The sequence below is a fragment of the Coturnix japonica genome, chromosome 1 (genome assembly GCF_054131305.1).
Source record: "Coturnix japonica strain WE chromosome 1, WE-NBRP24, whole genome shotgun sequence".
Classification (NCBI taxonomy): Eukaryota; Metazoa; Chordata; class Aves; order Galliformes; family Phasianidae; genus Coturnix; species Coturnix japonica.
The window spans coordinates 103,843,287-103,868,328 of NC_140663.1; the positions used below are offsets into that span (position 1 = coordinate 103,843,287).

Sequence of the window (25,042 nt, forward strand, 5' to 3'; positions counted from 1 at the left end):
AATGTCCATGGAGTCATTAGTCAAGAGACTAATTTCTGAGGGTGTTCACAGCTCTTTCAGCTGCAAGTATTCTGGATAGGAAGTTAGAACAACTGGAATTACTGCTACTGTTTCGTTAGTGGTGGGGTTCCACCACTTTTGCAGATATGCACATGTTTATATTATCAAATATATGCCTAACTAAGACAATTAAATTAGTTAAATGTATTAAAAATTAGCTATCAACATGGCTCATTTGTAGTGGAATGATGTAAGATGCGTTCAAAAGAAGACAGTTTCAGATATGAAAAGACAGTAATCTCTGGCAAAGGGTCAGTGCCAAGATAAGAGAATAAACTCATCAGACAGCCAAACTGCTCAAACATCTGTCTGCTTGATCATCTTATTAAGAACCTGGCTCTCTGCTCCTGCTTGCATTGTATTGTTTTTCTTTCTCCATAAATCCTAAAACAAATATTTTTAAAAAATGTGCAAGGTATTAACTAGTTTACTTTTGTATCATTTAGTGAGACAATAAAACTTCAATGGTAGTGTTGATTTAATCGCTAAAGATGTATTTTATCTAAGCTGTTTGTACTAGATTTTATTGTTACCTTTCATGCAATAATATTGCTAGGTTTTTGTACAAAAATTCTATGCAATCTAAGCTTTAACCAGATCAAGGTGGAGGAGATAGAAGACCTAGCAAGGGAGAAAAGTGAAGACATTACTGGTGAGAGAGTAAGCTTAATTGTACCTACGCAATACCCAATAAACTGAACACAATTCAGTTCCTGATCCATGCACTGTGGTTGGGGTGAGGAACTATCAATGCTTAGTTGGTAAAGCAGCAGCTACTGGAACTGCATGTAAGATTCTTGTGATTTCTGACTATTGCTTTGAAAGCCTTGTCTGTTTTTTTTTTGTTGTTTCTTTTTTTGTTTTTTTAGTATATTCTCTCTGGTTTGGTAATAACTTAAGTGAAATTAGATTGCAAAAACATATTCTTTTTTCTATACCGAAGACATACACACATCACTTAACATAGTTATTCTTGAAATAAATTGATCATTAGTCATTAATGGTTGTGTGTCATTGACACTTCTGTATTTAAAAAAAAAAGCTATTTTTATATCAGACCAAGGTAGGAAAATAAGGAATCTTTTTTGTTTCTTTTTTGTTTCTTTTCTTTTTTTCTCTCTATCATTCAGGTCTCACTCTTGAAAGGCCTGAAACGCCTACAAGTGCTGAGATGACTGAAGAGAGCGAAGCTGACAGTCAAAGTAATGGGAGAGAATATGAATCTGACTTACCATTTTTTTCTCATGAGGACAAAGAGATCATCTTTCAGAAAACTGTAACTGCTGTTCAGAATTGGTTCACTCTCTTTGGCTGGTCTACAGGACCAAATCCTGTTTCAGTACCACATTCATTAAGACGGTAATTCATATCTTCTTAGAGCTAACTTGTGTCTGCCTAATAATATAGAAATAGACATTGTATATAATCTGAGGAATATATATACAGTCAAATGCAGTGCTATATTAAGATTGTAGCATCTATGCTACATATATTTATATATATAAAGATGTAATTTCATTGTTATTTTTCTTTTTCAGAAATGTTTTTCTAAGTACAGTGCTCTCATATCACAGTGCAGAGTATGCTGAATATGCAGTTAAAACTAGATGTGGCCCTTTTATACAAAATGTATTTTCCTCCTAGAATGAGCACAGTTCTATCAATTGTTTTTACTTTGTTGGCATATATAAATTTTCAGCAATGTTTTTTATATATATATATTTTTTTTCTCCCCACATAAGAAACAGATGGGGAAGCAAACTTAATTATTATCAACAGTGTGCCCCGGTGGCGCAGTGGTTAAAGACGCCACCTTGCAACACTGGGGCCCGGAGTTCGAATCCCCCCTGTGGCGCAAGTGGTAGAAGTGCCGCTCTGCTACACAGAGGCTCGAATCCCGGGGGCTGGACTCAATGATCTCTAAGGTCCCTTCCAACCCGCACGAAACTATGAAACTATGAAACTATGATGAAACAGTTCTGCAAACACTGAAAATGTATTGATCTCAGTGGCATCACTTAGTTGACTCTGTCTCTTTTGGTACTCAGTACCATAGAAGCCATTCTACTGGGACACACAAAGGCATTTGTAAACATGATAGAAATCAGTTATGCTTGGCATAAAGAAGTGATAAACAGTCCTTTATGTATGAAATATTTCAAATAAACTTAGTAACTGTTCCACGAATTTCAAAATTCTTACATAGTGTACAGTGATGTATAGTGACAATAATGCAAAGATAGTACAAGAGAGGTGGTGATAAGTATCCAAAAGGTTATTTAAAGGAAAGACTCACCCAATAGAAGACTTCAGTCTGCTGGAAAACACTGAGGTAATCTCAAAGAGATGCTGCTTCAGTGGTGGTCAGCCCTTAAATGAGGTCTAGAGGATGCGGAGTCAGGCTCCACCCCTTCTGGAAGCACAGCTGAATTACCCTCACAGCTACCACAGCTGACCCGAAACTTGCCTCAGCTGATTAATCAGAGGTTCAGGCTGTGATTAACCATTTTCCATACACATACTTATAAAAAATTACTATACTTATCAGCCTTCTTGTAGCTGTTTTTTGTATCATGGTTTATTAAATCTATCATTGTCAATGACAAAATAATGTTAGATTGTTTTGCTTGTGTAAAAGAGTAATGTCAGAAACATTTTCTTTCTTAGTGATGTCTGTAAAGTCCAAATGATTTCTTCCCAAGAGAAAGCTTTTAAAAAAAATCTTGACAAAGGTACTAAGACTATTTATGACATGTTATTCCACCTGAGTGGACAGTTGTTACCAGGCATTACATTGAACCAGTCACTGCCTCTTGATCCAGTTGAACGAATGATACAGCTCTACGGACAACATTCTACATTGCTTACTTTTCTTAAGTAAGTATACGTGATAAAATTTCTATCATTTTCCACTTTTTATTAGTGTAGCTCCAACTAAATTGTAAGTTTAGGGATTCTTCTAAATTCTTCAAATTCTATTTGATTAGTATACTGTTGTTTTACTGAGGTCAATGGGACAAGAAACTTCTTCAATTCTGACCTAAGAAAAACCTTTTGTTTGCCACTACCTTAGGTCTGGTGTCAAGTTAATATTCCTAGGAAAATTGTCAAGAGTAGTTTGAAGATGTGCTTCCTCTGCTGAATCCTATTACCCTTATTAACGGTCCTAACTTTCACTAAGCACATAATCTCATTCTGTTTAGTTCCTGTCAGGAGGGCCTGTATTATGAGTTGGCAGCTGATGTCCCTTTCAGAATCCTTCATACTTAACTTTTGGATTTTGTAGGCTCTATCACAAACTAACTTTTGTCTAACTTCAGATGTCATTGTACCTTGGATAAATAGAGGGATAGTGAGAATGTCTCTTTACCTCATTTATTTAAAAAAAATTGAGGAATGCAAGCATTTATTCATAACACTGAGAATGAACAGCACAAGAGGAAATATTTTTCCAAGGAAATCAACCAGGATAATCTTTTCAAGTACCTTATCTTGTTTATAATATAACAGATTCAATGAAACAGTCAGTTGTTTTGCATACATTATGCTTCATGTTATCTCTAGCAGTTAGTCTGTTCTTGAGTTTTCCTGAAGAATTTTCATGGGATAATTTTGGAGCAATACTAGATTGGTCTAACATTTTTTACTAGTGGAGCCTGCTCAGTGTCCAATGTTCCAATCAAGATTTTCCAGGGAATCTAGGCAGACTTGGTACTGCATTTTAAAACTAATTCTGTTATGTGTTTATAGCAGACCTTGCCATGCTTTTTAATTAAGACAGTGAATTGGGTATGCAAATAGCTCTCAGTGAGACTAGGCATCTCAATGTTAGATTGTGCTGTACTTCAACAAAAGCTAATGTTAAGCATATTTTGAAGTAAAATACCTCTTACAAAACTGACGTACGAATCAAGTGAGATAAAAATAAGAAGTTTGATACTCTTAATCTAGAGCATGGTATTAATTGCTTACTTTAAAGTTACAGATTTTAGGGTGAGTCAATCTCAATCCCATTTGCTAAGAGTAACAACAGCTATAAAGGAATACTTGATTTCTTTTCAATGCAGTTTATTGGGATTTTCAAAAAACCCTTCAGTCTCACTGAGTTTTGTTCACTTACATTTTTCAGTGCAGAAAAAAACAGTAGCCAGCTAGTCAAGGCTGAATTTAGTATCTCCCTAATCATCATTGATGAGTGATGTTGTCTGATGACTGGAAATGAAGACATAAAGTATATCAAGCAAAACTATATAAGTTGCCACAGAGAGCCAGACCTAGCTGGACTCCTACTCTTGTTTGTATTTTCAGCTTGTAGATTAAATTGATGCTTAGTATTATTATATCCTATTAGTTTTTGCCTATGCTAATTTGTGTCCTAACAAATTTTCTCAAAGTTTGTACTTTATGAACATTCTTTGTCTGCCAGTGCATTTAAGCTTTACCTAGGATACTTGCATTTCTTCACAAGTTGCTATTTAATTGTGCTTTTAGTCCCATTTCAGAAATGTGAGATGTTTGTACTGCTAGTACAGCTGTATGTAAAGGTGGTAGGACAGAAAGAGACAGATTAATTGCTCATCTCTAGGCTGACATCTGCCATCCCTTCCTGTTCATTATGATTTGTGGAAAGTGCAGCATTCCCATCCTGTGGAAGCCCAGGGGAACACACAGAGAATAGAAACAGTTTTCAGCTTTCTTTCACCAACTACAGTTTTCTGGTCAGCATGGTTCGAATTAAGTGTAATTCATCTTTCAAGTTTGTCAACTACTGAAGTAGGAGGAAGCTTTCATTGTTTCAAATAACATTCTAAGAATCAGTTTATTTTTCTTGATATCAAGAAGCTTATTTGGTACTTTATTGTGGCAATTAAGGAAAAAAAATGGGCATTTTACAATACAAGTAAAATTAATTTGTGGCCCTTGTCTGGACCTGCTCAAATAGTTCCACAATTTTCTTGTAGTGGGGGCCCCAGGCCTGGATGCATTATTTCAGGTGAGGCCTCAAGAATTCAGAGTAGAGGGAAACAGCCACCTCCCTTGCTCTGCTGGCCACTTTGTTTATGATGCAGCCTAAGATAAAAATGGCTTTCTAGGTTGCAGGCATATGCTTCTGGCTCATGTTGCTCTTTTCCTCAAGTCTTTCTGCACATGGGCTGCTCTCCATGAATTCTCCTAGTCTCTAATAATGTCTGGGATTTCCCTCACCAGGGTGCAATACTTGGCCTTTTTGAACTTCATTAGCTTTATGTAGGACCACTTCTCAAGACTGTCCTGGTCCTTCTCAATGGCATCCTTTCCTTCTGTTGTATCATCAGCATACCTAGGTGTCAGCAGCAAACTCCCTGAGAGACTGTGTATGTAGATGATAAAGATGTTGAAGAGCTATGAACTTAAGTCCTTAACTCCTGGCTCCACACATGACCATCCAAAAATCAAACCCTATGTTTCAGAGTGTTCAGATGCTTCTTGAACTCTGGCAGGCTTAGTTGCTATGTTCCTGACTACACTCTCAGTGAGAACCTGTTTCTCATTGCCAACCTGACCCTCCCATGTTGCAGCTTCACACAGTGATGATATAGCAATGTTGATATGTAAGAAGCCTTTTTGAGGATGAAAATCATAGATTTCACCTATTCCTATCTATCCACCAATTATAACCTTTGAAAAGAAGATAGAGCATCTGAGTAGATGGAAGCTGTGTAGCTTCCTCCTTTTAGTGTTTGGAAAGAACAGAAATTCTGAAAGGATTTCAGAGAACAGAGCTTGTGATTTAATTGAAAATGGGAATTTCAGACATTTTGAGCTTTAGAACCAGGCTACTATCTTGATGCTACCTTGGGTCCCTGGTTAAATATTTCTGTTTTAAGAAACATGCTGGATAATTTTATGAAATATGAAATTTCAATAATCTGGTAGTGTTGCTATATAAAATATGGAGTCAAAAACATGCTCTTACTGGCATTATATAATTAAGTGGGATGAGAAATAATCCATCATGCTTCTAAGTTCAAACTATCTATAATATATGATCTTGATGTAAAAAGGAAATTGATTTTTGGTCTGTATGGTACTGGAAAAGTATAATTACTTCATTTGTGTGAGGGACTGATTATGTAACAAGAAAAGCTTGTCCAATTCTTTTCACATTTGCTGTTTTGGGAACACAAAAAGCAATGAAAATCTAGTTATGATAGAATTTTTCTGACTTGGAAATCAGGAAGCTGTTGTGCTATCCTTATCCTGAGAAATGATATTTTTCCCTCTTTCCATGAATGTACGAATTTATAAATATTATTTCTTCAACTGGTTCTTTTAGTATTTGTGCTACTTATTGTATTTTTTACTACACTCTTTTTAATTGCATTTATTAGTCACTTGAACAGATGACGGGTCAGTGTGACAATTATCAGAGTTTTGACCTACCTGTTTTTTACATGTGTAAGACTTCTGATATCAGTTCTGCAAGCAGGTAGTCAAGTTTTAATTCTACTAATGTTATATAATACTGGTCCTTTGGCTTTAACATGGAAATGTGTATAGTTTTGATACTTTGCACTGTATTTCTTTATGAAGGATCATTTATAGTAAGGAATCATAGAATCATTAAGGTTGGAAAAGATCACTAAGTTCATCTACTCCAACCCATCACTACCATGCCCACTATATACTTAAAGCATCTTGCTTTTAGCATCGGGTATTTGTAGGCATTGGAAATGAACATAAATGTCACAAATAAGGTCTATCTATTAAGTAATTACTAAAACCGGGTCAAATCATCCCAAGTGTACTCAGATGGAATAGTTATACATAGACTGAGAAACTTAACTATGCTTAGAAAATGTTATCCTGCCTACCTATTAACTTTACAATTTTTTTTTTTTCCTAATGATTTTAGAAGCCAAGGAGCGAGTCTTCCCCATGTTATGCCAGAACACCTGTTTGAACCTGAGGATTATAAGAAGTGGACTAAAATGCAAGCTGTGCTGCAGGTAGATTTGTGGGGTTTTTTTGTTACTTTTTTTCCTTAAAGAAAAAAAGACCAGATGCAAGTATTAGTGTTTCAAAACAGAAATTCTGTGTGAAGCAATAGTAATCCTACTGCTCTGACTATTCTGTATTACATAAATCTAAACGCATGCTTAATAGTGAACAGAACTTTAAGTTGATGCTGATATTCATATCTTTCTCCTAGTTTTTTAAAATCTATTCCTTCTAATACCTATTACTAGTTTCTAATCTTTTTTTTTTTTTTTTTTTCCAAAATGGAATTGATTTTACTGCTTTCTACCTATTTTTTCTATTTTAGTAAAAATATCCATTGTGTTGACTATCTGTTCCAATTGCTGCCTTTGACTCCTGTCGATTCTGTAATGACCTTCTTATTCTTGAGGTAGTGTTGAATTGGAAATGGTTCTAGTACTGATCACTATTGCATGATAGCAAGCATATCACTCATTTATACCATGAACTGATTATTGTTCTCTTGTGAATTTCCTATCCAAGCTGTTGAAATTTATATTGAAAATAATTATTTATCCTTTATCTGAAGGCTCGTGCAACTAACTTGAAAAATGGAGTTAAGAAAAACTTAGTTATATTTAGCAACAAAGAACTGTTAATTCTGGAGGACAATGTATTTGAGACAATCAGCAAACGTGCTTGGACAGATGTGCTGTTGCAGGTGTACAAGGTAAATAATAAGTACTTTTACTACTTAAACTCTGAAGACCTGATGGCAAACTAAACAACAACAAAAACAAACAAACAAACAGGTTTAAGAGAGATCTTTAGGATACTCAAGTCATTTTTTTGCTTTGTTTTGGTTTCAAGTACATTTTTAATTACTTCTCCAGTTTATTATTCTACTGCAGAGTCTATCTGAGACTGTTTAAAATGAGAACACTTCCATTTTCCTGGTCCTGAAATTAGCAGTGTGATAATATGCTTTAATTAGGAAAGACTATGTTAGACTACTCTGTGTCTTGTAGGATTAAACAATATACATATCTTTAATTACAAAAAAGGAAACAGTGCCGTGCTTTTTGGTTACTCTGCTTAGAAATGCAGTGTAACTTTACACTGGAAATACTTTGTTGGCGAGACATATTCATAACCATGATACTTATCAGCTTTTATTAGAATGTAAGTTTTTAACAGATAATCATTTTTGTTGTAGTTGTTCCTGCTGAGGAAGAAGATGAATATGGACCTCTATAACTGTAGTGAGGTTTTTGTTACTGTTTTTGTTTTTTTTGGTGATGATGACAGATATATATTTTGGATGTTTGAGTCATATTTTCCAAAGTAAACCCAATGTACTCATAGATGATCAGTAATACTTGCATGCCTGAAAATATTTACTTACTTCTATTCAAAAGGATGGGAAATAAATTAAAAATATAACTATTATTTGGACTCACCAGAATGAACTGGGAGTAATGGAGTGACTCTGTTGAAGGTTTCCAAAGGTGGCTATGGGAATTGATTCAGCTATTATTCAAAGAGAATTTGACTGAACTGTGAGTGTTCAGATAGGAGAACTCAAGGTTCCAGGGGAATCTTATCAATGTATGTAAATAGCTAAAGTGTAAAGAAAACTGATCCGTACTCTCCTCAGTGGTGAACAGTGGCTCTCAGTGGTTTCAGCAGAGACATTGTTAGTAGCACCACTAGGTTTGATTACTGCTGAACAGTGGCTGCATGATGGGGCTATGCTGGGCTACTCAGCAGGGAAGAGCTGCCACTGTGATGGCAGTGGGCAAGAGGTTGCTCTGTGTTGGCTATGCCTGGAGTAAGCAATCTTCAGAGATGCCTCAGCTGTTCTTTCAGTGTGTGAGAAAAGTAGCACTTTTTTAGGTATGACTTACTTAAAAAACATAAAAAATGACAAACTGTGTGAAGCAAAAAATGTCAAACTGATCTAAAAAGAAACAATGAGAAAAATAGCTGACATAAAAACAGACAAGAAATGTTACATATACATATGAAGACAAATGGTCCTAAAGTCACATGTGGAAAAATGCAATCATTAAAGATCAGAGCAAGTTTGCTTTCTTTGCATTTTGCTGATTTATTCATAGCCCTGCGACAGACTAGCACAGAATCAAAAATCATATCCCCAGAGTTAATAGTACACAATTATGTTTGCTTTTTTTCTTCCCTGATGAGACTGAACTCTAAAAAAATTGTAATGAGAGATGGTTTAATTCAAGTGGGGATAATGCCAAATATACTTTAAACATTTCTGTATGTACCGTCAAAAAGAGTAAGCTATAGAAGCAGCTCTGTCTTTTGTTTTGGTTGATGCCTAAATAAAGGAGAAATTACCTTCAATTTTGGTGGAATTATTGACAGTTAAATTTGAAACAATCTAGTGCTTCTCACGGTCACAATTTTAATTTGATCGTTTTTGTGTCATATCATTAATTTTATTTACTTTTTGTAATCACAGAAATTAGATCCAAGGGAATTTTGTTTAATCTTCAATATTATTTCTTTTTCTATTTTATTAATTAAATGCCACATTCAAATAATTTGTGCTTTATTTAAATATCATGAAGTCTTGCAAAATGTTTTCTCAACATTATCAAAGGATGGCTAGAAAATTAACAACTGCCAGAATCAATAATGGTTAGTTGATTCCTTCAAGTCTAAAATTATAGGATATGAAATCAAGCATTTTATTTTCTTTTCTTTTATTTTCTTTTATTTATTTTATTTTTTGTATATTTTTTATAGTCTGATTCTCTACCTGTTCTTTATAAAAGCCAACAGTTAGATTGCTGTTTTAGACAATGCAAATGTCTTTATCGAGTTTCTGGCTTAGGGGAAAAAGTGGATTTTAGGTTGGTTGATTTTGGTTTCAGTATGTGTGGAAGTTCAGTTGCTTATTGTGGGATAGAATAGTGGTTTACCCAAAATATCTGGTTAGGGAAAAAATTAAAGGGGTAAAGACTTTGGAGGAACTTCAGTGCTGAATATGGTTAGGGTTTTGTTACACTTTTTTTGATGGAAATCTTTTTGCATTGGAAGCCTTAAAAAGTAAATTGAAATAGAAGATAGCACATAAAGAATGACATGTAGTTGTGTAAAAGGTGCTTGGTTAAATCTGTGGACTCATTTAATCTTCTAAATGCTTTGATGTAATTAAATATTGGTATTCTGATGGCAGTAGTTTAGAGGCATGAACTTCTTTGCTGTTGCTTCAACTTTCCACTACAATTTTTTTTTTAATTTTTTTTTTTACTTTTTACTATTTTCTTCCTTGTGTGCATATACATTAGTCAAGTACAGTCTGTTTTAATAAACTTTCTAGTCTTTTTAATAACTGAAAAGAAATCATCACTATTGATTTATGCTAGTGTAGCTGAGAGTGACTACTGAAAGTGTGTGTCTTTGTTACTCTGATTTTCCCCAGCACCAAAAGCCTTTTAAGCCTTTTGTAAAGGTGTGTTTATTGTCATTCTAGTTCCCTGTTTCATGAATGAGAAACATGCTTCAGTTTCTCATTCCTTCTTCCTTCATCTTTCTATCATGTAATAGTACATTTTTTTGCAGCCTTATCACATTTCTCCTCTTTTTGCCTCCCCCCCATGTATTAGGAATTATGCTTATCTGCTTTACTTGATTTGCTTGTGCTAGTCTTGTGCAGTTTGGCTAAGGTGGTATTCAATTCAACATAATAAAGAGTAAACAGAACTCTTAATATAACACAACTTTACACTGGGTCTAGTCACTTGGAATTCAGTGTCCTAATTTTTCTTTCATATTATCTTATTCAATCCCATTTTGTGACAAGGGTGGCCATGGCTGCTGCCAGACAGGATTTATTTATTTTCTTACTTTGGAAATAAAACATCAGAACAGTAAAGAAAAACAGGATATGAACTGTCAAGACAGCAAGATTATTTTATATAAAAAAATTTACTGGGACTAGTTTTTAAATACTCTGAATTTATGAGAATGTCTCATGTCTTAAAAGGAGTTTCAGTAAAATGAAACTAGAGACAAGCATTTTTGTGATTGCTATCAAGTAAAATAAAATGAAACAGAATCCTCTCCTGAAACAGCATGCTGCAATTTTAAGAAAATGTTGAAATAAATTATTTATTCATGAGAGATGTTCTGTTATCCAGTTTGATGTTGGAAATAAGTATAGCATTCCTTATCAACAAGAACATCATCTCATACTGCTTTCATGTCCGAGCCTACTTTCCTGTTATGAAACCTTCTAATGCCACAGAATTTATAGAGGAATAAACATATACATAACTCTGGCTTGTAGAAATGCAAAATCAAGTTTATTCTGGGTTTGGGCGAAAAGTATAACCTGTGCAGAACAAAGAGGAACTTCATAAATCATTAAAGTATAGTTGTAGCTTTCTTTATGAGCGTGGGCTGAGATGCTGCTTGAATTCTAACTGTTTGAAACACAATGGAAGGATTGGGACCAACAATAGAAGCACTACTTTAACCTTGGTTCAGGTCAGTTTTTCAAGAAAGATAGTCTGTCTTTAGATTTATTGAACATGTATTGATTACGATGCTTTTCATTGTTAAAAGTAGTAATATTTCCTAGACTTATATCTGAAAATATTTATATGGTGTACTATATACCAATGCCCTGGTCCTTCAACAGTATCTAAAAAGGAATGTAGACACTGGCATCTTGAGTTATGAATGATTTGAACTTTCTTGGTAAAAGAAAGTAAAACAATGTTTTACAGATACGTTTTGTATTTTCTCTTCAAGCAGTTGCTATTATTCCTTCCTGTTTTAATCATGTTGATAGAATGTCCGTTGATGCTGATGGAGGAACATTGCAATAAATTAGCCTGCAAGGACGGTGCAGTTTAGGAAAGGCAGAAAATAGTATTTATCTGCTTTATTTTTGTTGTTGTTGTTGTTCAGATTTTTATCTGAAAGTAATTATGTAAGTTTTTTACATTTCTTTCTCTCTTAAGATAGTCATATTCAGCTCATTTAGGTATCATAGAGAGAAAACAATATTTAGCAAAATAATCTAAAATTATGTTAGTTTAGATATGTTTGTGTGTTACTAGACTATGCTGAACTTAAAAGCTTCAAAAGTGACTCCATTTTTTTTTTTTTTAATTGCAATTAAGCAATGTTGGATGATGTAGTTTTGTCTCATGTATGTTAACAGTCAATTGTGGTTTATACATCAGTTTGTCACAAAAGTTTTTCTTCACAAAAAGTTGAGAGCAATGATGACAATCCTTCATGTCATCTGGAAAAAATTCAGGTATATGTATGGGGACTTTCAAAGTTATGTGACTGTAGCTGTGCTATATGTAATGAGAGTTTTTCTCCATCTGCAGCAAATGGAGGGATTAAAAAGTTTTATCACCTTGCCTCCAGAAATGGATGCCTTTTTCTACCAGCTAATGTGAAGATAAACAGTTCTAAAAAGGGGTGCAAGCTGTTTCCATTCTGATTTGGTAACAGGCTTCTCTTTATGGAATTAGTGTAGCTCCCATTTATGGCCATGGTCCTTGATGCTCTTAGTTACTGGATGTGATGGTCAGACCTGTTATTCCAATTCAGATAAAAAATAAAATAAAATAGAAGTATGGTATAGTATAGTTGATTTTAACTTGTTTATTTTTATTGTATACCAAATAATATGTACAGTATATATTATTTCTTATTTTTTTAATATGGCTTCATGCAGGACATAATCAGTGAGTGTAAAGAATTTTGCTGTAGGTGTAACAATTTTTATTCAGTAGAAACTGTCCACATAACCTGGATCTAATGGATTATCTGTGCCATGAACTATATCATTTCAAGGCTTCTTATAGATTGTATTGGAGACCAGTTTAGTAGTTCAGTAATTAATAGTTTTTTTTTCTTTTCTTAGACTATACACAGATATTCTTGGAATATAGCATGGTTCACTGACATCAGTTGGTTCATCAAAACTTCTAAAAAGTTGGCAAGGAAGTATTTGAAAACTTCAATTTGTTTTTTGTTTAAGGAAGTAAAAGAATTCCATATAACCTCAGCAAATCTGTTCTGTCATACATGTATGCTCATGTGCTATCTCTAAAATATTTACTGAACTAGTAAACTTCTTGAGTTTGAAATGCTACTTTTTAATCATTCAACTTGAAATTGTTCTTTGTACAGTTTGTGCTTAAAACACTTTTTCTAATTCCAGGTGTTTGTTTTACCACGTGTTTCTTCATTTAATACTGCTGATCTGATCAATTCGGAAAACATGCAGAATATGCCAAGAATAAACTTAGAACTTTTATCCAGTAATATATATTCTTCACATGAACGAATTGTCCTCACTTGGTTGAATAAAAATTATGAGAATAATCGAAATACTGTGTGGAAAGATGCTCAAAAAGGTGATATATATTTTTTTTCTCTTTCCCACTATTCTCTCACTTTTCATACTTGTTTGTTGACTTTAAAAATCATTATTAATGAAGGCATCATAATAACTTACCACAGAAAGAATTTTTTTGGGGACAAATTACTGCCTATCCAAACATAATTGCACTTTTCATGTTTCTGTGTTACAAGTTCAATGATTGTCACTGTTCATGAAATATCTCCTCTTGCTCTGGTACAGTTTCTAGTTAGGCATAAAGGGTGAAGCGTGGTCAGTCTTCCCAGTTTCCTCTTTCCATTATTGACCAGAAAAAGGAAATGCTAGCAATAATCACTTAGTTTTCCTGTTTATGGTCATATTCAGTTGTTTATATCTGTGCTTGTAGTGGTGTGTTTGTGCACTAGTTTTGTCAGATTTTTTTAGTGTAATTTTAGACTTATTACTAATGCCACTTAGTGAGGGGTGTGATGGAGACCAGATTTTTTTCCTGCTTGTGGGATCAGTTTGACTCCTCACGGTGATTTGAGTAGGGTTAGACAAAATGACCTGTTCAATGTAAGACTGACCTCAGCAGTTCTAGTATTCAAATCTGATAAAACAGATATGATCACTGTTTATCCCGTAGCAATTATTACTTCTGTTTCCTGGTAATCTGCTCCCTTCTGTTTCTTGACCCTAACTTCATGCTTTTTTCCAGTATTAATTTTGAATGAGTGATTTCTAATCTATTTGAATTATGGGTAATCTATTTGCATATCATTTCCCTAAGTCTGATTTGAACGTATCCTCTACCTTAACTACATTTTGAATTTTCCATTGTGTTTCTCATTTTATCTGTGTAGAAACAAATTATACTGAACATTCTCAAATTTGTTGAATAATCCTATGGATAAAATGAAAGATCAGTCTGTACTTCATGCATCCAGAAGGAACAGATTTCTACCTGTCAACTAATAGTTAGGGTTGAATTTTATGATTAACTTGGGCAGATTCGTGAGCTAAGTAACACCGTGCAGTAAATATATTTGAAATATATTATTTCTTTCTCTAGTGCCTGTTATGATGAAACTGTCTTAAAGGAACAAGTAGTCTGCTCCTTTTACTGCAAATTACTGTTGTGTTTTATTTGAGTCCATCTGTATAGATAGCAACTTGCAGAGAGAATGACCAGTGTCATGGTCCAAGTTGGAAGACACTGATAAAGATCATTGAGTCCAGCTCTTGGCTCCAGGAAGGGCCACCCAAATGTCAGCCGATATGACTGAGAGAGTTGTCCAGGTGTTTCTTCAAACTCAGTGCCATGACCACTTCCCTGGGAAGCCTCTTCCACAATGCCTGACCACCTCTAGGTGAAAAGCCTTTTTCTGATATGCAACTTGAACTCCCCCTGTCACAGCTTCATGCCATTTCCTTGAGTTCCATCACAGAGTCACCAAGGTTAGAAAAGGTCTCCAAGATCATCCAGTCCAACTGCCCACCTATCACCAATTTATCCACTAAACCCTGTGCCTCAGTACAACAGCTAAATGTTTCTTGAACACCTCTAGGAACAGTGACTCAATCATCTCTCAGGGCAGCCCATTCCAGCACCTCACCATTCTTTTGGAAAATAACTTTTTTCTAACATCCAACCTGAGTCTCCCATGGTCCTTCTCATCCTATTGCTGCTTATGTGGTTGAAGAGGCTGAGGCCCACCTTGCCACAACCTCCTTTCAGGTGATTGTAGAGTGTGATGAGGTTTCCCTGAGCCTTCTCTTCTCCAGACTATGCAATTGCAGCTGTTCCTCGTAAGATGTTTTCTCCAGACCCATCTCTAGCTCTGTTGCCCTTTTCTTCACATGCTCCTGGGCCTCAAGGTCTCTCTTGTGGTGAGGGGCCGAAAATTGAACGCAGTACTTGAGTTGTGGCCTCACCAATGCTGAATATGGAGGGATGATCACTTCCCTTACTCCCACTCTCAGTGCTATTTCTGATACAAGCCAGGATGCCGTTTGCCTTCTAGGCTACCTGAGCACATTGCTGGCTCATGTTTAGCTGAGCGTCGACCAACACTATCATGAGAGGGAAGTGACCTCCTCAACTCCAGCTCCTCTGTCTTTCTTGTACTCTTTAACATTACTTAGATGTTAGGCTTGTTCTTGTCTCTGAGAACTCAGTGGGGTGAGTATGAAAATCAAAATGCATCTTATTATCTGTTCAACTTTTAATTGAGTTATCTTAAGGTTAGCTCACAGTGAATATTAACCATAAAACAGATCCAGTTGATATTACTAGCCGATATTAAAATATGTATATTTGTTTTTAATGATATCATGTTTGTCAACAATTAGAAAATAGGTTTGTTTTTTTTCTTTTTTCTTTTTTTGCAATTAGTTTCAGAAGCTCTCAAAATTAGGACCCTAAAAAAACAGTTTAATTACAGTATTGAGATTCTCAGGAAATGATAATAACTTCTATTGAATCATGCTAATGGGACAGATAACTGAATAGGTTAAATGCATTCATCTATGCAGAATTGGGTGAAGGCCCAGGGTCTAGGTCATAGGTGAGATGAAATTTGTGGTTATTGCCAGATGACGTTTATCTGCTTTACAGTTCTGTCTTTCAATTTCAATTAATTAATACTCCTCTGCTTTCAGAGGAGCATAATATTGGAATGTGAAGAAATCAATTATATTTGTTTTCTATGTGTGGGAAGTTGCATATTCTGCCCTGCTAGGTCAATATTCTGTTGTATTGTTCGTGAGTTTTGTATCTGTTTGCTAGAGGACACAGAAATCACTTGGTGAATGAACATTAGGAAACTGTTGTTGTGCTTCTAGTTCCATTTCTCTCACAAAAGTTACAATAATTAAAAAATTAGAAAATTGAGACAAATAATAAAGATCATAATCTTAGTCTTACTCCTCAGTATTTTAATTGTTCTTAACTGCGTGACCACATACTGTTCTGCTCCACAAATGACCTGCTTCAGTATCTCTTTGAATCTTCTTTTTCAGCATTCACTTCCTTCATACCTTTTCTGCTTTTACTGCCTCAGTATGAATTGGTGTCTTCTGTACTATTCTTGCAGCTGAATAGAGCAGATCACCTGATGACAAAGTATGCAGAAAAGACCAAGTTACTCAATGTCTCCTTGGATCTTGCTCTTTGCTGATAAGACTGCTGATAAGCAGTCCCAGACTCTGGGAAAGTCTGGAGCTGGGAATAATCACTTTTGTTGAAGGAGGATCAGATGAGAGAGCGCTTAAATTGGACAAACATCTGACCTGATGGGATACACCATGAAGTGCTGAGGGACCTGGCTGATGTCAAGATCATGAAAATCTTGGAAAGGTTATGATAGCTAGGGCAATGTCTTGAAGTTTGGAAAAAAGAAAATGTCACTCCTATCTGCAGGAAGAAAGATTTGGGAAACTGCAGGCCAATCAGCCTCATCTTGATTCTTGGAAAACTGTTAGAACAAATAATATTGGAAACTGTTTCCAGACATAAGGAGGACAAGAAATTGACTGGTCAACATATATTTACAAAAGAGAAATCATGCTTGACCAATGTGCTTGCATTCCACAATGACTTGGTTAGTTTGGTGGATGACTGGAGAGCAGTAGACATTTATCTTGAGTTTGTCAAAGTATTCTGCAGGCTGATGAAGTATAACCTAAATTAAAGGTCAGTGAAAGGGAAACTGACATTAGACTGACCTGCCAGTCTTAGTGGGCTATGGTCAGTAGTGCAAAGTGGAGCTGGTCATTGGTTATGTAACCCAGTGGGCAATACTGTGACCGGTACTGTTTATCATCTTCGTTAATGATTTTGGTGATGGTACAGTAGTGCACCCTCAAAAATTTCTATGTATTTGGTAGGTACTGCCACTTAGCTGGATCTTGACAGCTGGACTGCAGAAATAAGCCAACATGAGCTGCATGAAGTTGAACAGAAGAGAAATGTCATGTCTCTCTCACTTGGAGAGAAATTAACAGCATAGAAGCACAGACTGGGGACCAACTAGCTAAAATACAGGTTTGCAGAGGAAGTTGTGTGTCCTGAAGGGCACTGTTAGTCATGAGCCATCAATGGGTTGGCCAATGAAAGAACACGAGTTACCTGGGCTGCTTTATGAAGAGCATCACCAGCTGGTCAAGGGAGATAATTCTTCTTCTGTATTCTGCCCTGGAGAGTCCTATCTGGAGTGCTGAGCTCAGTCTGGGATCCACTACATGTGAAACATATGGATATGCTAGAGTGAGTACAGAGAAGGGCTGAAGAACAAAGAAGGGACTGAAGAATGTGAGAAACGGAAAGAGGCTGAGAGAGCTGAGAGCATGCAGCCTGGAGAAGTGGAGGCTCAGGAATAATCTTTGAGCAATAGATACCTCATTGGGGGAATAAAGAACATGGAATCAGATTCTTCTCGGTGGTGGTCATTGAAAGCATGGGTACAAATTGGAGTAGAGTGGAGTAGTAGTGATCATTAAATCTAATGATTTGTACTATGGTTATTTTGGTTCTTTTGAATCTTGGCTAGTTTCTCTCTTTAGCTTTGGGCAGAGCATATACTGCACCTGTAGAACAATTTTATAAACTTATAACTAATTGGTATAAATGAAGTGTTTTATAGCCACCTATAGTTAACAATAGCTACTTATTTGCAAGTTTCCTTTAATCGTACTACTTGGGATTAAATGTGACATATTGTGATCTGTCATTAACAGCATCATCTCTAGCTTCTTCTTCCCTGCCACTAGAGGCAGTTTTGCACTTGATATGAAACAAAACTAGGTAAAGGCAACCTTTTTCAGAGATCATTTCATATTTCATTTCTTGAAGAGTTTTTTGAAATTGAGTTTTGAAAAGAGAATTTCAACTGATTCTACCTATGGTTTGTTATTGTTAAACAAAAGTGCACTGTTTAAATTCTGTGATAAATGTAAGAATTATATTGTATAATATTATACAATAATATAAAGAAATAAAGAAATAAATATAAAGAATTATAAATATAAATATAAATAATTATATTGTATTATATTATATTGTATAGAATTCTTCAGATACAAATACTTATACATTTTATAACTCATTTAATTTACTTATTTTCATCAATTATATTTTAAATGAATACATTAAAATAATTTTAAAAAATTGTAACTTTGTGAAATGTAAGCCCTGAAAACCCAAACACAGAAGTAGTGACCTATGCTGATGGTCAAGCTATTGGCTATGATTGATGTTGAGTTCTTTAAGTGAAAAACCATTTAATATGACCTTGAAGAAAAATAATATTCTTTTCCTTCTTACTTAAATGCTGCAACTGAAAATGATTCCTGTAAAATTTGTTGGTAACAGTGTGTGTGAACCTTATATCTATAAATCTATATATCTGTAAAAATAGAAATAATTTACATGCTTAGGTACCTACATTTACAGCTAAGTTAATGGTATCTGCTTTCCCTCAAGTTGTGATGAATATTTTAAAATCAGCAGTAGAGTGTGTGAGCAATGTTTAATGGCTCTGGAGGAGATCTATGCCTTGAAACTTCTACATCTGAATGAGGCAGGTTTCATTTTTCTGTTATTTCCTCTATTCAGTTGTTTCAGAAAGTCATCTTCCCAGAATAAAATTAGTCATCTCTGAAGAGAGATTAGAAGAGATCTAATTCAATCTGCTCTGTTTTTAAACTAGGTAAAGTACCACTGAGGAGATGGATAGTAAATTTTGACCAGGATCTTCTAGATGGTCTGGTATTGGCAGCACAGGTGGCAGCTTACTGTCCATTCTTGGTAAGAACTCTTCCTAATATCATGCAAGTTTTATTGAGAGCTCAATATTAATATAAGTTCCTTTGGAACTGTTGGCTTCTATGGTTTTTAAAGAAGAAAACACCATTTAGTGAGTATAGAGTCACTGTTTCAGTATTTCTTTTTCTCTTCTCTAGGTATAATCTCCATTGATAATTTTAGTTTAAAATTTAGATCTTATGGATTTATGAAAGTCTGAAAATGCAAACATTGTGATTCTGCTCTGTAGAATGTGAAAAGTTTGAATTCTGTCTTCCCTAGATTGCTTCTCACTTTGTAAGGATGTATACTTATCCAAGGAATCCTGCACAGTTTATGCACAACTGTTTAATACTTGTGGATGCTATGCATGTGCTCAGCCTGACTATAGACATAAAGGTAAATGTTTTCATATTAACAGTACATATGTACTTTTTTATTATTTTTTACTTTTATGATGACAATGTATATCAGATTGAGATGAGATTTTACTGAATCAGTTTTATTTCATGTGCTATTGTATGATGGAAACCAAAATTTTTCTTAATATAAATATATTTAATTACAAGTAATTTTCATAATTTCTTAATTTGTAAAACTGTATCTATACAGCTAGTGGGATACAGCTAGCAAAACTAGTGAGCTCTATTTATACTCCTTAGTGTTCTCTAGAATCTCTGAAAAACCAAAGAATTGTTTGTTATACAGGGCAAGAATGCAGTAGGCTGATGGATGTGAACATTATTTCAAATGCTTGGAATTACTGCACTTATTTGCAATGCATCCATTAAGAAAATGTAGCTTATATACCGTCTTCCTGCTTCTTTCTCATGTATTCTGAACAGAAGTAGGACAGTGGTCTCTTAAGCTGACTTTACAGTTTTCACACAGATTCTAAGGGAGACTATATATGTGCTTGAAAGAGAAATCCATTGAGGATTTCTAAGTAAACAGAAGACTTGTGTGGTTCAGCTAGTCTCATACTCAGGCTGGGAAAATACTGAAGTATATGTGTACTTACCTTCTAAGTGTCTGCATTTAAGCATCAGCTTGTAGCCACTATTGGAAAAGATGACCTAAGCGGTACTTTTTTGGCCTATGTTATGAGCCACTAGGCTGCACATAGCTTCTTACTTCATGTAAAACCTTTTCTTCAGGTGTTTGCTTTAAGCTAATCAGTGTTTTTAATGTCCTGTTGGAAGGTGTGTCCACTGGAATTTCAAATTTTTGCCCTTTATACCCTTTTTCCTCACAGAATCAATATGTCATAAATGCAGCTTTTTGTAGCTAGCAATGTGTTGTCAGATACTGGTTCATCAGTCACCAAGTAAAAGTTAGAAAGCAAAGCTATTTGTGCTTGTGCTTGGATTGATGGATCCATTTGCTTTCTTAGAGCTTCTGTCTTAGAAATCACATCTCAGTTCCTTTGGTATGGTCCTATTTTTAGGCAATAAATGTCAGCTAATTTTACATTTTAATAATGTTAAAAGAGGAGGAAGAGTCAATAAGCAATTTCTAATTAAAAAGAGTTAATTAACTCTTGCTGAAAACTGATCTCATTTCTCTGCATAAAGAATGAAATAGAGAAGAATTTAGACCAGTGACTCTAAAAATAATAAAAAAATTGTTAAACCACTAATTTCCAGCATCTGGAAAATTATGTCAATGGAAAGATCATGTTATATTTGCACAAATTCTTATACCTTTTACACCAACAATACCTCTGTTGGCAGAGGCAGATTAGTGGGATGTTCCTAGGGGATCCATAAGTGTTCAGATTGTGTGAATTCCTCTTCAGTGTCATTACAGATGCTTTTGTGTTCTGACACTGAAGAATAAAGCTTTTTTTTTTTTTTTTTTTTTTTTTGGCATACCTATGAGAGGAATTAACTCGAAGAACAAGAGCCTTTCTGCAGAACTTCAAGATAGATTCATTCTTGTTCTGTCTTGTGGAAGAGATATTTACTTCTTCACATACTCTTTTATTGCTTCTGGAGCTTTTAGTAATTAGAGAGTTGAGTTGGCTGGTTCTTAGAAATACTGGACTATAATATAAAACTTTCAATAAATACGAGAAAATAAACCAACGCCAGCGCAGAGAGTTATGGTGATAGTGGGAATGTCTATATATCTTTCCTACTTTCTAAAAATAGTCCAGAACTGTCAAAAAAGTATTCTTCATTTTCCAGCCTGTGTGGCTAATAATATTATTTTCTTTTTCTAAACTCTCTCCCTTACTATTTATGGTGCAGAGTAGCAGTAGTTATCCAAAATTTCTGAGAATGAGAATGGAATATATTTAGTTTGATTTCAAGGTTTCTGCTGGCAATTCACATAGGTATGGTTCTTCCCATTGAGCTGAGGGTAAGTTTCAGAAATTGCAAAAAATTAACAGGTGTTTTTTTCTTTTAAATTCTTGATTTGTTGTTTATCTTCTCCATAGTACCCCAACTACTCTCATCTGACAGATTTCAGTTAGATTTGCCCTTATTCTAGTATGACTGCTTCATATTTATCTTCTTGCTGGCTTTCAACCTATGTTACAAGCCTTTATAAACCACTGCTTGTGGGAATGCATAGAGCCTTTATGAAAGCATTACTTTATAAAATCAGCCTCAGTTATGTAACGAATTCAAATAAAGTGTCTCAAGTGAAAAAGAGCACCTTTAAAGGGTTTACATGCTAATGCAGTAGTTTGATGCTTAAATCTGTTCCCAAGTGTATGCATTTTCCTTAGGACATGATATTTAATTTAGGAGAGAATTTAACCAGAATTGTAAAAGCTGATGGGCAACTTTATTATAACATTCTAAGATTCTGTGTAAGAAATTTGAAAATAGTTAATTTAATAAGCTTGATTCAGGAATCTGTATGAATCAGTGGCTAGATGTTTTCTGACTGTATTTTTTGTGGGAAGTCATTTCCATTTTCTTTATTTGATCAGACTTAATGAAAAGTTCATGTGATAGTAGAAGAGTTTCTGTTTCTCTTGACAGACACTAAAGACACTAAGGACTAAGGTTTTGACATGTTCTACAGTTTCCATTTAAATTCATTTTTCTAAATCAAATATTTAAGATCCAGTAATCCTGCATACAGAAATTTGGCATCTGCAGTAAAAATAACTGTATGCTTGTGTTCCCTTGTTAGTTGGATTGTGTTCATATAGAGTTGCAAAACTGAACTTAGCAGTATTTGGGATGCCATTTTACATAGCAAACTGAAAGACTTAAAAATCTTTTTTTAAAGATAAAAATACATTCTTCAGTTAATGGGTTTTACTTGCTTTTTCTATTATGCTTCACTTAATAATAAAATAAACAGGTTTTTGCTGAAGTGTGAGGAAAAAAGGCAGGTTTAATTCTTAGCATAGGTTTCCTACTAGTGCATGTCAGTGTCCTTCAAGAAATAGTATTTTTGTACACTGACAAGATTGTTATTCATTTCAGCTTTGACCCTAAGTCTGTTATGCATAGGTTGCAAATGTTTCTATGGTAAGAAGTTATCTTACATTTTTTATTCTGCATCTTTGTATCTCTATAAAATGTCAGGCAAATTTTAACTTAATATGTGGTTGTTAATTCTTTTATGTTTTCAATATTAGGCCACTGATATTTGTGATCCAAACCCAATCATGATGCTTATGCTGTGTGTCTACCTATATGAAAACCTTCCTTACTTCTTACCTAAGAAGACTATAGAATTTACAGGTGCTCTCCATGCAACTATTGTTAAACAGGTACTGATAACACTGAATTTAGATTTATAGAAGCATCAAGTTATAACATGCTGTATATTGTTATATTATGTACATACTGCAACAAAGAAATGAGTTTCATGTTATTTCGCTACTAAATGTAGAAGAGGAAAGCACTGTCTTTTTTTTTCCTCTTCAAGTTTGGGATCATGACTTCTTGTTGCTGTATTAACTCTATGCTTATGAGCACAGAAAAAATCAACAAATTTAAGAATCTTTTCTGAGATAAAGATAGAAAAGAATCAGAGATTAACAGCTGGCATTGGCATGCAGTGTACACTGCAAAAAGAGAACTCAGTAAAATCAAGGTTTAATAGTTGTTGGGATGTCCGCAGTCACTGGGGGGAAAAGTGATCTGCCTAGTAGTTTGAAGTACTGTCCTACTTTGTGATATCCTTCATTCATATTTTGGAAGTTAGATCCAGAATTGGTTTTTATGTTTTAAAAATTGAATAAAAATATGATGATTTTGTTGTTATTCTTGTGATAGGTTCGTTTGAAAAACCCAAGCGTTAAAACTTTGACATACAATGCTACTCTTGTAGGAAGAGATGCTGATGATTTCTCATTGCCTGAAGGAAACACTATAATCATTGCTCCTAAGTAAGTAATGAGTTTTTAGTACTAGAACAGCCAGGGGAATCAACAAATGGGATTTATAGGACCATAGAATCATAGGATTGCTCGGGTTGGAAAAGATCCTGAAGATCATTAAGTCCAACCACAGCCCAACCATATTACCCTAACAACCCTCTGCTAAATTGTGTCCCTGAGCACCACATCCAAACGGTTGTGTGTCCATCATCCAGGGATGGTGACTCAACCACCACCCTGGGGAGCCAATTCCAGTGCTTAACCACCCTTTCTGTAAAGAAGTTTCTCCTAATATCTAACCTAAACTTACCCTGGTGCAACTTGAGGCCATTTCCCCTTCTTCTGTCACCTTGGATGTTGAAGGCTTAAACATCTGTGATTCTCCTGATATTCCTCAAAATATTTTTAAGATATTACTTTTGCGTTCATCACCATCTAGTTCTCAGATCCCAAGCCAGTTTTCAGTAAGAATTTTATTTTCTTCAGTGTTCATCATATGACAGAGTTAGAAGACTTCCTGGAAGGTTTCCTTGATAGCAGTAGTATTTCAGGGACAAATTATGTCACCACTGCCATCAAATTATAGCACTTATGCCCTCACTGTAATTGTTTGACTTACTTGAGAGGATGTATGAATTGAGTTCACTTGAAAAAACAGCTGTTCTTACTACAATTGTGAAATAAATGTAAATTAACATGATGCCAATAAACACATCACATGCTGATCACTGTTAGAAGTCCTTTGCCTCACCACTTATCTGTAATTGTGTACTCACAGTACATAATAGGTGTATTTCACACACCACCAGTAGTTTGCATATGCTTTAGTATTTCCATTTGGCAGAAGTCCAATATATGGCACAGAATTTTTCTGCAATTCTGTCTTTTCTTTCTTTCTTTCTTTCTTTCTTCCTTTCTTTCTTCCTTTCTTTCTTCCTTTCTTTCTTTCTTTCTTTCTTTCTTTCTTTCTTTCTTTCTTTCTTTCTTTCTTTCTTTCTTTCTTTCTTTCTTTCTTTCTTTCTTTCTTTCTTTCTTTCTTTCTTTCTTTCTTTCTTTCTTTCTTTCTTTCTTTCTTTCTTTCTTTCTTTCTTTCTTTCTTTCTTTCTTTCTTTCTTTCTTTCTTTCTTTCGCTCTTTCTTTCTTTCTTTCTTTCGCTCTTTCTTTCTTTCTTTCTTTCGCTCTTTCTTTCTTTCGCTCTTTCTTTCGCTCTTTCTTTCGCTCTTTCTTTCGCTCTTTCTTTCGCTCTTTCTTTCGCTCTTTCTTTCGCTCTTTCTTTCTTTCTTTCGCTCTTTCTTTCGCTCTTTCTTTCTTTCTTTCGCTCTTTCTTTCTTTCTTTCTTTCTTTCGCTCTTTCTTTCTTTCTTTCTTTCGCTCTTTCTTTCTTTCTTTCTTTCGCTCTTTCTTTCTTTCTTTCTTTCGCTCTTTCTTTCTTTCTTTCGCTCTTTCTTTCTTTCTTTCTTTCGCTCTTTCTTTCTTTCTTTCTT

The 25,042-nt window shown here is 34.7% G+C and overlaps 1 protein-coding gene across 1 annotated transcript in view; it reads left to right on the forward strand.

Moving 5' to 3' along the window:
• The window catches only part of CFAP47 (cilia and flagella associated protein 47), a 227,488-nt gene that overhangs the window by 54,454 nt on the left and 147,992 nt on the right, over positions 1-25,042 (forward strand). The window contains exons 29-37 of the mRNA XM_015884388.3: positions 1,191-1,419; positions 2,728-2,937; positions 6,956-7,049; positions 7,610-7,750; positions 13,244-13,439; positions 19,114-19,211; positions 19,491-19,607; positions 22,813-22,947; positions 23,456-23,568. Of these exons, the coding sequence (XP_015739874.2) occupies positions 1,191-1,419; positions 2,728-2,937; positions 6,956-7,049; positions 7,610-7,750; positions 13,244-13,439; positions 19,114-19,211; positions 19,491-19,607; positions 22,813-22,947; positions 23,456-23,568 (1,333 nt within the window). The remainder of the gene's footprint in view (positions 1-1,190; positions 1,420-2,727; positions 2,938-6,955; positions 7,050-7,609; positions 7,751-13,243; positions 13,440-19,113; positions 19,212-19,490; positions 19,608-22,812; positions 22,948-23,455; positions 23,569-25,042) is intronic.